At 33.4% G+C, this 13,717-nt stretch overlaps 1 protein-coding gene across 1 annotated transcript in view; it reads left to right on the top strand.

The window, feature by feature from the left end:
* The window catches only part of ABCA13 (ATP binding cassette subfamily A member 13), a 504,928-nt gene that overhangs the window by 464,932 nt on the left and 26,279 nt on the right, over positions 1-13,717 (top strand). Inside the window, exons 58-59 of the mRNA XM_031957225.1 lie at positions 686-789; positions 3,316-3,408. Coding sequence (XP_031813085.1) covers positions 686-789; positions 3,316-3,408 — 197 coding nt within the window. The remainder of the gene's footprint in view (positions 1-685; positions 790-3,315; positions 3,409-13,717) is intronic.

Below are 13,717 nucleotides of genomic sequence, written 5' to 3'. Positions count from 1 at the left end.
GATTATAAGTACAATATTAATTTAACTATTCTCTCCTGTTGTTAAATTTCTTTTTGCAATTATAAATGATGTTGCTTTGAAAATCTTTGAACTTTGAACCAATAGTAATATCCCTCATTTTGTATAATATGGGTCATGACATCAAAAATGTAAAATACATTTTTTGAAAAATATTAGATTCCTAAAATAAAATTATTAGATCAAAGTATAGAATCAGTTTTTAATTTTTACTTTGTATTGAACATTTTCTTTCTCTAGATTGAAATTCTCTACTATAAATAGCTGTACCTTTTTAAAAAAATCTGATAATTTGATTCTGATATTGTGAAAATTATTTTTATTAGAATAACATTTTCCTTCTGTTAGTCATATAATCCAGAATTTTTTTTTACCATAGTTATAGAATGTTAAACCATCAAAGTGATCTCATCTAATTTCCTCATTTTTTTGATAAGAAAATCAAAGGACAGAGAGTGGGTGATTTTAAGTCTCCTACGTATTTGTATAAGGCCTCCTAGGCAGATGAAGATAGGAGTAGGACTAGGATTTTATTACCCTATTCCTAAGGACATAGACTTTCCCTTGTACTTTAGTCCATATATTTGGCCTTTCTTAGTATCTAAAGTCTTCTATTATTCTGTTTTTTTTCTTGAGCTGCCTCATAAATTCATATTTTTATCTATAGGATGAACCCAGCTCTGGAATGGATCCTGGTTCTAAGCGATACCTCTGGAAAACTATAATGAAAGAAGTTCAGGAAGGCTGTGCTGCAGTTCTTACCTCACATAGGTATATTGCTTTCACTATTAAGTTGAGAAATTTTAGCATAATAATAATAGCTAACATTTCTGTTAGCAATAGAGACTTAAGAAAACTTTTATTGTTGTTATTGTGGCTGCAATGAATGTGTGTATATTGTGTCAGATGCCTCAAGATAATAAATATGATAATATAAATAATAATAACAGTAATTTGAATTTATATAATACCTTATAGTTTACATGGGCTTTTTACATAATTTATTTTACTTGATCCTAACAATTGCATGATGAGGTAAGTGCTTATATTATCCTCATTTTGTAGATATACAAACTGAGGCTGAGAGAGGTTAAATGCCATACCCAGGGTCAAAAATAACAAGTTTTCTGAAGTAGGATTCAAAATCAGGTATTCTATCCTCCAAGGATCCCGCTATATCTACCACATCCCCTAGCTGTATCTAAAATCTAGGCAAATTCTAGGATACCAGTCTAAGCTGAGAGATAGTACCAATATTTAAAATCAGTGCTGCTAAGTTATTTAACATATATTTATAAATCATTTGCTGTATTTTGAGCACTGGGCTAAATACTGAGGCCAAAAAGAAAAGCAAAAAGTTTATGCTCAAAGAGCTCATATTCTATTGGGATTCAACATGCATACAACTATGTATATATGAATTATGTTCAGAGTACACAGAAAATAATCTCCAAAAGAAGAACTAGCAGTTTGGGTTGGAGGAGCAGGAAAGGCCTCTTGTAGATATGAAATGTACAGAAGATAGGGTTTGAATTGAGTCTTGAAGGAAGTCACAGAAGGAAGATGGCAGAGGAAGGAAAACATTCTATATTTGGGAAACTATCCTTGAAAAAGAATAGAATGAGACTAAAAGGGTCTTGTGTCAAGAACCAGGGGAACACTGGTATTATTGGTTTTAGGAGCATATAGAAATATGAAAAAAAGTGTAAAAGATCAGGAAGATAGAAAGGGCCAAGGTGTAAGGAGATTGATCCCAAACATAATGGGGAGCAATTGGCATTTGTTAAGTGGGGGGGGGGTTGTGATTTGTTATTTAGAAAATTGCACTGTGAGTTGAGTGGAGGATGAATTAGAGTACACAGATACATGGGGCAGAAAAAAAAATAGAAGGCTTTAGTAATAAGTCAGATGTGTGAGCCTTTGCTAGAATGGTGATCTCATGTGAATGGTAAAAATAAGACATATAATAGAGAAGTTAAGGTAGAAATGACATGACTTGATGATAGTTACCTGACATGATATTTGTCATAATTTGCAGTCATATATTCAGTGACTCTAGAAGAGTTCAACTCTATTTCTTCCATCTCTACTCTTCCCTGACCCCTGTTCTCATATTTTAAGATGAGATTTTATCCACATTTTATTGTTCCCAACTTAACCCTTTTCCGACTGTACCAGGTTGTATACTTAACATTGATATATTAGGATGAATCTTGAAATCATGGTATGGACATTAACTCTCATAATTTCCATAATTTTTATCAACCTGTTCTGTGACAAATTAACACAAATGATGGGTGTTATGAAACCAGGGTAGTATGAAAAAGCTTAACTAAAATTCTGTGAACTCCACAAAGATCATGTTTTGAAGTATCACAATTCATTCCCTCTAATAGTAACACAATGGCAGCTAGGGGATAGAGTGCCAAACCTGGATAAATCTGACCTCAGATACTAGCTGCGTGATCCTGGATGAGTCACTTAACCTGGTTTACCTCAGTTTCCTCATCTGTAAAATGATCTGGAGAAAGGAATGGCAAACCACTCCATTATCTTTGCCAAGAAAACCTGAAATCAGGTCATGCAGAATTGAACATGACTGAACAACTGAACAACAACTTTAGTAAGGCAAAGCTCCTAAACTTTTTATCAATGCCTTTTTAGCAATGAGTAATGACTCTCCTTTATGTAGAAAAAAACAGATTGGCTCATCATTTGTATGTACAGTAAAGTTCTACTCAGAAACTAGAATGGTTGTCTAATCTGTATCCTCACCTTGTATTTGAGAAGGAAAGGACAAAAATAATTTATAGAGAAGTAGGGAAAGAAGAAAGATTAGAATTCAACAACAGAAACAGCCCTAAATCCTTTATATCCTCCTAGAAGTAGGTAAGTAGAATTTAAATCTCCTAAATACCTATACTATTGTTTGTAGAGAACTTCCTTCTCAAGCACATTTTCTACATCCTATGCAAGCTCTTAAATGATTCTGAAATCCATTCATTTGCTGCCTTAGGTCTTGAAACATCAAGGGAAGAGTCAGGAATTATTTCTATCATTCATCAATGTTCCATAATATTCAACTACCCAATATTTTCCCACAGATTTAAATCTATGTCATTTGACATTTGCTTTTTATCACAATGTACTGGTAGCATGCTTAAATATTATCAAAGCATTTTCTGTATTCTACTCTTCTAGCCTATTTTAAAGATCAATTAACATACTTTGAACAAAGTCAAGGTTCCTAAGTATATGACCTAACTGCTTAATACATTTTTGTCCTTATTTTCTCAGCATGGAGGAATGTGAAGCCCTTTGCACTCGTCTGGCAATCATGGTCGATGGCAGTTTCAAATGTCTAGGTTCTCCCCGGCATATTAAAAACAGGTATAATGCTTTTTGACAATTGAACCTACTGTTACTCAGTTCTGTCAGTTATTTTGAGTACTGATAGATTGGGTAAGGAAGCAGTGGTATTTCTGTTGTCCATTCCTTTTTTTTCCTGGCGGGGTTGAAATGCAAGAGTGAAAGAATTGTGTTTTTTTCCATGAAAGATTCTATTTAGTAACATGTCCCAAGAGGGCTATAGTCAGCATGGCTAGTTAGGAATGAAGAAGCAAAGCCCCATTGGCTTAGATTCAGATAGCTCCTCTGTTACCCAGTGCAGTGGTGCTTTAAGTTCAGGTTCCATTACTTACCATATTAAATAGAAATAATGAGAAGTCATTGGAGTGTCTTCAGTGCTTAATTTCTTTTCTTTTCTTTCTTTTTTTTTTCTTTTGGGTGGAGAATATAATGAAAACAAGACGTGGCTAGGTGACCTAGAGTCGATAGAGCCCTGAACCTAGAATAAGGAAGTGAATTAAAATCTGGCCTCAGACATTTATAGCTGCATAACTCTGGAGAGTTTCCTCAGTTTCCTATTTCAAAAATGAGTTGGAGAAGAAAATAGGAAATCACTCCAGTATCTTTGCCAAGAAAACTCCAAATGAGGTTACATAGACTCAGATACAACAGAAAAATTACTAAGTAAGTAAAAGAATAAAAGGGAAACTATTTTACAACACTGTAGTTTTATTTAGGTGCCACACCTGAAGATCATGTACATGTGTTTTCATTGGTATAGGGAACTGTGAGATGATCAAACTCCATCATTAGACACTTACTCTGCAATTTATAAAAAAAAATTACCTATTGCACAGAGGGATTAGGTACATATTGAACCTAGGTCTTACTGGCTTCAGGTAGGATCTCTATCCACCAAGGATTTCTTCCTCTTGTTCACACACATGTATGTGTATGTTCATGCATACATACAAAACTCACAAAAAACATGGAGATGGGAGATGGAATTAAATGTGTAAAGAGCATATACTACCTCATGACCTTTTTTTTCACTCAAATGCTGCTTCTCTTCTATATTTTTACACTCTCTGTCAAGCTCAGTTATCAAGATCTTAAACATTGGAATCATCTTGGATTTTTATTTTTTATCTTCCCCTCTCCTCCACAACAACCCATGCTTTGTCAAGTCTTATATCTTGTAATAGTGATATGTATTTCATATGTTTCCTCACTTGTAGTTCTCTGACACAGTCTCTGACCAGAAATCAATTACTTCTAGTTCTGCAGTATAGGGGGCATGTAAACACAAAGTGGAATGACTTCAGTTACTATGTGATCAGTAAAAGAAACATGGAGAAAAGAGGTTATATCTCATTCTCTATGGCAGCAAATTATGGGAGTCTTTCTCTAATGCCATCTCACTATTCCCATCAATCATGATTCCATAGGCCACATATTGCCTGCTCCTAAAGTTCTCCTTCCGTGGCTATACAAGGCTAAAAACTTTCTCCTTTCTTTCCTTCTGGATTAAGAACCCCATATTCAAAGCAAGTATAACTCAATCACAATCTAGGAATTAAACATCTTCATAGAAACAGCTGGGAAAATATTCTAATATCTATTTTCTGTCCTTAATATTATTCCATTGATATAGCAACCATCTCTTCAAGGCTATAACAAATGAGATTTCTGCCTATCCCATATTCCCTTTTTTATTGCAATTGGTCTTTTGTGCCCCTTCATGTAACCTAATTTGTTACATTATACCTCCCCAGCTCCCTTTCTCTTTTCTCCCAGTTCAGTCCTTTCCCCAACCCTTAAAGTCTTTTTCCTTTATAACATCACATCAGATTCCATTAATAGTCACACCCTCTGTCCATATGATGCCACCCTCTATTTGCCCCAGGAACACTTCAAGTTCTCAAGAGTTACAGTCATCATTTTCCCCTCTAGGGATGTAAACAATTTAGCCTTTAAATAATTTATAATTTCCCTATGTTTCTCTTGACTCCTGTGTTTAAGATTGAATTTTCTGTTAAGTTTATATTGAAAATCTCTTACTTCATTGAAAATCCTTCACATTCCCTGAAAGATGAGTTCAGTCTCACTGGGTAGTTAATTCTTGATTGTATCCCTAGGTCCTTTGTCTTCTGGAATATGGTATTATAGGTCCTCTGATCCTGTATTGTAGAAGCTGCAAATCCTGGGTGATCCTGACTGTTGCTCATTGATATTTGAATTGTTTTTGTCTGGAAGATTGCAATATTTTTTCCTTGAGATTGTAGTTCTAGAGTTTTGCAACAATGTTCCTTGGAGTTTTCCTTGTGGGATCTTGTTGTGGTATGGGAGCCACCTGCTAGTAGCTGCTGGAGGTCTAACTTAAACCTGTAGAATGGATCTCTTCATGTGAGAGATTGATGATGATACTAGGAGACTGAGAGGCAGTTGTATTCTCTGACCTCTCCACTGAGAGGCTGTTGCGTTGTCTGACCTCTCTCCCCTTCCCTCTGCCTCTTATCAAATTTCCAGACAAATGGAAACTTCCCTCAATTTCCTGAAGCTCAAAATACAATCTGTCCTACAGGAAAAGAGGCTTCCAAGGGAGCTGGGAGGCACTTGAACAAAGAAGGGCAGAGGCAGTGAGCTCACAATCCCAGTATTGTCTCCATCTAAATAACAATGCAGGCCTGCTCTCCTGGGAAAACTTCAGGACAGAGGGCACCAAGAAGCCATGACCAAAGCTTCCCCCCTGCCCACCTCTGGCCAATCTCTTTCCAAAGGTGATGCATGGATTCTTTCAATGACCATTTCCTGCTCTGTTTCCAGAATATAGGGGCAGTTTTCCTTGATGATCTCTTGAAGAATGTTATCCAATCTCTTTATTTGGTAGACCAATAATTTTCAAATTGTCCTTTCTGGATCTATTTTCCAGGTAGGCTCTTTTTCCAATAGGCTTATTATGTTTTCTTCCAGTTTTTCATTCTTGTTTGATTCTTGATGTCTCATCAAGTCATTGGCTTCTATTTGTCCCATTCTAGTTTTTAATGTTTGATTTTCTTCAGTTAGCTTTTGTATCACTTTTTCTATTTTATTAGTTCTACTTTAGAAGGTATTGATTCTCTTTTTTTATTTTGTTAGTTCTGAAGGTGTTGGTTTTTAGTAGATTTTTTAAAAATTTGGCCTATTGTATTTGTTAAGGAATTACCTTCCTTTTCCAAGCAGTTGATTTTCTCTTGAAAACTTTTCATTTATTTTCTCATTTTTTCTTCTACCTTTCTTATTTGCCTTTTTAAAATCTTTCATGATCACTTCCAAGAAGCCTCTTTGGTCTTGAGAACAATTCATATCACTCCGTGATTTTCTCTGTGGACATTTTGTCCTCATCTGAGTTGGTGTTTTGGTCTTTCCTGTCACCATAGTAGCTTTCTATGGCCAAGGTTCTTTTCTGTTTCTTGCTCATTTTCTTTCTTTTTCTTTTGGTATTTCCTCTTTTTTTTTTTTTTTAACTTTTATGGTTGAACTTTACTTCTGGGAGAGTTCTATCTCAAGCTTCCTGTGCAGCTCTGAGCCTTAATTTTGAGCACAGAGGCACTGTGTGTTTGTAAGGAGTAGCTTTATCTGTATTTTCTAGGAAACTGCCTTGTAATGGGCTGAGGCTTGAGTTGATGCACTGAGGTCCCAAGCACGTGAGGCTAACTAATAATTGGACTATACTCTATTAATATACATGATTGGATAAAGAATGGCCTCCGCCCACTCTCTGTGCAAGTCCTGATGTGTTGTATAGGAAATGACGATTTTGGTGGGTGGAGGCAGAGAGACAGGAAGAGAGCCTGGGAGAGATTGAGCCTGGGTTTCATGCTCCTAGCTGCTGGTTGTGTGGCTGTTGGTCTAGCTAGCTTCTTGACTCAGCTGCACACATTGCTATTGCCCATTCTCTTCCATCTCTGATCTTTCTTCACTGAGAATAAAGACTGTCGATTTTCCCCTAACCTGAATTCCTGGCTCTGGCTGATTTTAAAATACGCGGTCTTCACACTGCCTGGTTATCTAGAATTTACCTTCTGAGATGGGATTGGACCCAGCTTAACTGGTTTGCTCTACTACTGAGCTAGATCCGAGGATCTCAATTGCTGATCTGCTATGATTAAGACCCTCTCACTGGCTTTCTAAGAGTCTGTTTGAACTGGACTGAACATTTTATCCCAATGAGACTGACTTTTCTTGAAGTTTTTTCCAATCTACCTTGAGGTGGAGAGTGGTTTCATTCCATCAGACTCTATTCAGAAACTTAGATTCATGTGGTTTTTGAGGGAAATTAGGAAAGCTTTAGCAGCTTTCTAGCTTCATGCCACTGAACAATTCTGAACTATATAACAGTTCATTTTTTTCTTTGGGAAAATATTTAAAACATTTATTGAATTTTAAAGTGATTTATGCATTTGTTCTTTCATAAAAATACAAGTGGCACAAATAGGGTGTTCTCTTTTGTAATAAAAAGTTGCCATCAATAATATACTAACATTAAACTATATATAAATTGAATATATCTTCTTATAAAATAAAGATGATGTATCAATAATTATTTAATAGTAACTACTGTTTTGACCTCAGATAAAGCAAAAGTAAAAATAGTTCTTATTAAACAAGATAAGGAAAGAAAATATATCTTGATAAAGGGTATAATGAACAATGAAGTAGTAATGATACTAAATGTATATGTACCAATTGGTAGAGCAACTAAATTCCTAGAGAAGATTTTAAACCAGTTACAAGAAGAAATAGACAGCAAAACTATACTCATAGGGGCCTCAGCCTTACCCTCTCAGAATCAGACAGATCTAACCACAAAATAAATGGGAAAGAAAATAGGGAAGTTAATAGAGTCCTTGAAAACATAGCTCTGGTAGACCTCTGGAGAAAAATGAATAGAGACAGAAAGTAATATAACCTTTTCTCAGAATCTACACAAAAACTGAATATATATTGGTGCATAAAAGCCTCATAATCAAATGCAGAAATGCATACATAGTAAATGCTTCCTTTTCAGAGCACGATGCAATAAAAAAGTATATTCAATAAAGGGCTAGGAACAAAGAGACTAAAAATCAATTGGAAATTAAGTAATCTAATTCTAAAGAATAACAGGGTCAAGCAACAAATCACAGACTCTATCCATAATTTTGTCCAAGAGAATGACAAAAATGAGACAATATACTAAAACCTATGGGATGCAACCAAAGCAGTTCTTAGGGGGAAATTTGTATCTCTAAATACCACATGAATAAAACAGAAAAAAAAATAAGATCAATGAATTGGGTTTGCAACTAAATAAGTTAGGGAAAAAAACAAATTGAAAACCCCCAATTAAATACCAAATTGGAAATTCTGGTACTCAAAGGAGAGATTAATAAAATTGAAACTAAAAAAACTATTAAACTAATAAATTAAACCAAAACTCGATTTTGTGACAAAAAAAAACAACAACAAAATAGATAAACCTTTGGCTAATCTGATTAGAAAAAGGAAAGAAAAAAGCCAAATCACCAGCACAAAAATGAAAAAGGTGATATTACCATCAATGAAGAAGAAATTAAAACAATAATTAGGAGCTAGTTTGCCAAATTGTATGGTAGTAAATCTAACAATCTACTGAAATGGATGAATAGTTAGAAAAATATAAATTGTCCAGACAAACAGAAGATGATACAAATTACTGAAATAGTCCCATTTTAGAAAAAGAAGTTGAACAAGCCATAAATGAACTCTCTAAGAAAAAATCTCTAGGACCATCTGTGTTTACAAGTTAATTATACCAAACTTTTAAAGAATAATTAGTGCCAATACTACATAAAATATTTGGAAAAATAGGTAAAGAAGGAGTCCCTGTATATTCCATCTGTGACACAAATATGGCACTGATATCTAAACCAGGAAGAGTCAAAACAGATTTTAAAAATTACAGATCAATTCTCTAACGAATATCAATGCAAAATTTTTGAATAAAATATTCACAAAGAGATTGTAGCAAGTTACATCAGGATAACACACTGTAACCAAATGGGATTTATACCTGGAATGCAGGGCTAGTTCAATATCAGGAAAACTATTACCATAATCAACCATAACAATAACAAATCCAACAGAAATAATTTGATAATTTCAATAGGAAATTTATTTTATTCATAGGAATAAAGGGAGCTTTCCTTAAACTAATAAGCAGTCTCTATCTAAAACCAACAGCAAACATTATTTGTAATGGAGAGAAGCTGGACATATTCCCAATAAAATCAGGGGTGAAACAAGGATGCCTATTATCACTACTATTATTTAACATTGTATATAAAAATGTTTACTTTAGCAATAAGAAAAGAAAAAGAATTTAAAGGAATTAGAATATGCAATGAGGAAGTAAAATGATCATTTTATTACTTAGAGAATTCTAGAAAATCATCCAAAAAACCTACTGGGAACAATTCACAGCTTCAGTAAAGTTGTGGGGTAAAAAATAAACCCATACAAACTATCATCAATTCAATATATTACTAACAAAACCCTTCAGTAAGTGGTAGAAAGAGAAATTCCATTTAAATAAATAGACAAAATAAAATATTTGGGGATTTAACTGCCAAGACAAACTCAAGCACTATAAGAACACAATTACTAAACATCTGAAACAAATAAAGTTCAGATCTTAACAATTGGAAAAATACCATTTGCTAATGGGTAGGTCAAGGTAATATAATTAAAATGAAAATTCTGCCTAAATTGGTCTACATGCTCAATGCCATAACAAACTGCCAAAAATGTTTTGTAGAACTAGAAAAAAATAATAAAATTCATCTGGAAGAACAAAAGATCAAGATTATCAAGGGAATTAATGAAAAAAAAATAACAAGGATGGTGGCTTAGAAGTACCAAAAACTATAACACAAAGCAGCAGACATCAAAACAATTTCTTACTGGCTAAAAATAGTGGTAGATTAGTGGAATAGATTATATATACACACCATAATAATCAAGATTTATAGTAATCTTGTATTTGATAAACCTGAAACTCTAGCTTCTGGAATAAAAATTCACTATGTGACAAAAATTGCTGGGAAAACTGGAAAATATGTCAGAAACTCAGCATGTATCTCATGTCCTATAAGGTAAAAAATGGATACATAATTTGAGCATAAAGAATGATACATAAAAAATCAGGAGTGCAAGGGACAATTGACCTATCAACTCTTTGGAGAAGGGAGGAATTTATGAGCAAAGAAGAACTAGAGAACATTATGAAAAGCAAAGTGGACAACTTTGATCACATAAAATTAGAGTTTCTGCACAAACAAAACCAACAGAAACAAGATTAAAAAAGAAGTATAAAGCTGGGAAAAATAAACTTTAAACCAATATTTCTGATAAAGGTCTAATTTCTAAAATATACAAAGAACTATGTCAAATTTATAAGAGTACAAATCATTCCCCAATTGATAAATGATTAAATGATATAAACAGACAATTTTCAGATGATGAAAATAAAATAATCTATAATAATATGAAAACATGCTCTAAATCACTATTAAATAATGAAATGCAGATCAAAACAACTTTGATATACCACCTCATACCTCTCAGATTGTTTAATATTATAAGAAAAGATAATCATAAATGTTGGAGTCAATGTGGGAAATCTGGGACACTAATGCATTGTTGGTGGAGTTGTGAAATGATCCAGCTATTCTGGAGATAATGCTAGAACTATGCTCAAAAGACTATCAAATTGTGCATGCTCTTAGACCCAGTATTGCCACTACTGGGGCTATATCCCAAGGAAATCATAAAGAAGGGAAAAGGACTCACATGTGTAAAAATGTTTATAGCAGCTCTTTTTGTTGTAGCAAAGATTTGGAAAATGAGTAGATGTCCATCAATTGGGTAATGGCTGAATTATTGTTCTATAAAAATGATGAATAAACTTTTTAAAAAGGCCTGGACAGATTTACACAAACTGATGCTGAGCAAAACAAGAAGAACCAGGAAGACATTGTACACAATAACAGCAAGAATGTGCAATGATCAAGTGTGAAAGACTTGGTTCTTCTCAGTGGTTCAGTGATGCAAAGCAATCCCAATATACCTTGGACTGTGCTATCTGCATCCAGAAAAAGAAGTATGGAGATTGAGTGTAAATCAACATATGCTATGTTCACTTCTTTTTTCTGTTTTTTTCCCTCTCCCATGTTTTTTTCCTTTTTGCTCAGATTTTTGTCTCCCAACATGATTCATAAAGCAATGTGTATTAAAAATAAATAAAATAAGTGGAAAAAAATCTAAAAACAAAAAAGTAACTACTGTTCACAAGTAATATGTTTGCAAATATTTCTATTATTATGTGCCTTTTTTCCTGAAGGTGACTTACATTACCCATAAAATTTCTCCTATTTACTCTTATTTGCAAACTATTTCCCTAAAAATTTTTTCAGTGAATTTTGAATTTCCTTGCTTAAAAAAAAGGTCAACAAAATGACTGGCATCAAAGAAGATAAAATTTTACTAATTGTACTTCAACAAAAACTTCACATAACTCATGGATAGAATTGAAAATTGGCATCATGATTTGGTAAGCATTGTCTAATGATGCATTTGCTCTGATTTGATCTATGCATCTTTGTTGAGTTTTCTATCTAGCTATAGTGTTTATTAAAATCAATATCAAAATAAAATACAGATGATGAAACTGAAACAGATAAGGGCAAGTAATTTTCCCAGAGTCATTTAAGTGTCTGAGACAGGTTTTAACTTTTGGTCTTCTTGACTCTAGGCCCACTACTCTATTCACTGCACTACTTATTCCCCCATACTTGTCTTAGTGCATTCATTTTAAGGATTGCACTAGTTCATTTTTAGCAGCTGTTTCATACTGTTGATTTACACTGAGTTAATCAATAAACATTTATTACATTCAGACTATCTTCCAGGCACTGATTAGACACTGGGGATACTAATATAATGGGTGAAAAACAATCACTATTTATAAGAAACTTGCATCATAATGGGGAAATCAACAAATCAACATATTACATATGTATATATTTATAAATATAAATAAATTATATCTCTATACATATATAAAATCCACACACATATGTTTATTGATTTCCCCATTATGATATTTGTATCTAGATATCTAGATTCACACACATATATACATATATGAATATATACCATGTAAATGTTTAATTATAAAGATAATCCATGCAGGATATTTAAATATGAGATGATTTGAGGGGGACTACACTAGAAATTGGAGGGGAATCTTGAAAGACTTGATGTGCAAAGTAGTATTTAATCTGTATCTCAAAAGGAAAGGAAAGAAACTGTGAGACTGAGAAGAAAGGATTGTATTTTAGGCATATAGGATAGCCAGTGTGAAGACAAACTTATAAAAAGAATATCTTGTATAAAGAATAAAGATAGGACTGATTCGGCTAGATTGCTGAGTATAAGAGAACAAATACATATACAATGAGTTTGAAAAGATAGTTTGGAGCCAGTTTATAAAAAAAAAAAAAAACAACTTTTAAATGTAAATGGAGAACTAAATATTTTATCCTACTTCACTAAAATGTCCAAATATTTATCAGTTATTTTCTTTTTCCTTTTTTTTCTTCCCTATTTGCTTTGTTGATCTTTTTAAATTGAAGTACAATAGCTTATTCATCATAATTGTTATCTTATTTAATGGGGCCAAGTGTTTAATTCTGCAAAGATCATTTTGGCTTCTGACTTAGTTATCTATTTTGTTAGCTATTTCTTCCATCTTTCTGCCATCTGATTTGACAAACATGCTATGATAGATCCAAAATACTAAAAATTCAAAAAAAATGTTTAAAACAGTTTGAAGCCACACACAGATCCTTGAGGTACTCTCCTGGAGACTGCCTTCCAAACTGACATCTGAAAATTAATGAGTCGGCTTTGGATCTAATCATTCAGCCAATTTAGAATCCACCTAATTATAATAACATCTAAACCACATGTGTCTTTGATCCTCACAAGCACAACATGAAAGGCTTTGCCAAACACTTTGCTAAAATCAAAACATTTGCATCCAAAACATGCCCTTGATCTAATAGTCTAGTAATCCCACCCAAAAAGAAAATAAGGTTGCTTTGGTATGATCCATTCTTGATGGAGCTCTATTGGCTCTTTGTTTCCTTTTCTAGGTTTGCACAAACTATCCCCCCTATTTCTAGCATTTTCCTAGGAATTAAAATTAAACTGACTACTCTGTAGTTTAATAGTTGACTTTCTCCTTTTAAAATCATTGGGATGTTTGCCAATCTGTATATTCTTATAA

Source organism: Sarcophilus harrisii, chromosome 1, assembly GCF_902635505.1.
Source record: "Sarcophilus harrisii chromosome 1, mSarHar1.11, whole genome shotgun sequence".
Taxonomy (NCBI): domain Eukaryota; kingdom Metazoa; phylum Chordata; class Mammalia; order Dasyuromorphia; family Dasyuridae; genus Sarcophilus; species Sarcophilus harrisii.
Note: the sequence above shows the minus strand (reverse complement) of the source record. Positions and strands in the feature narration are given on the sequence as shown.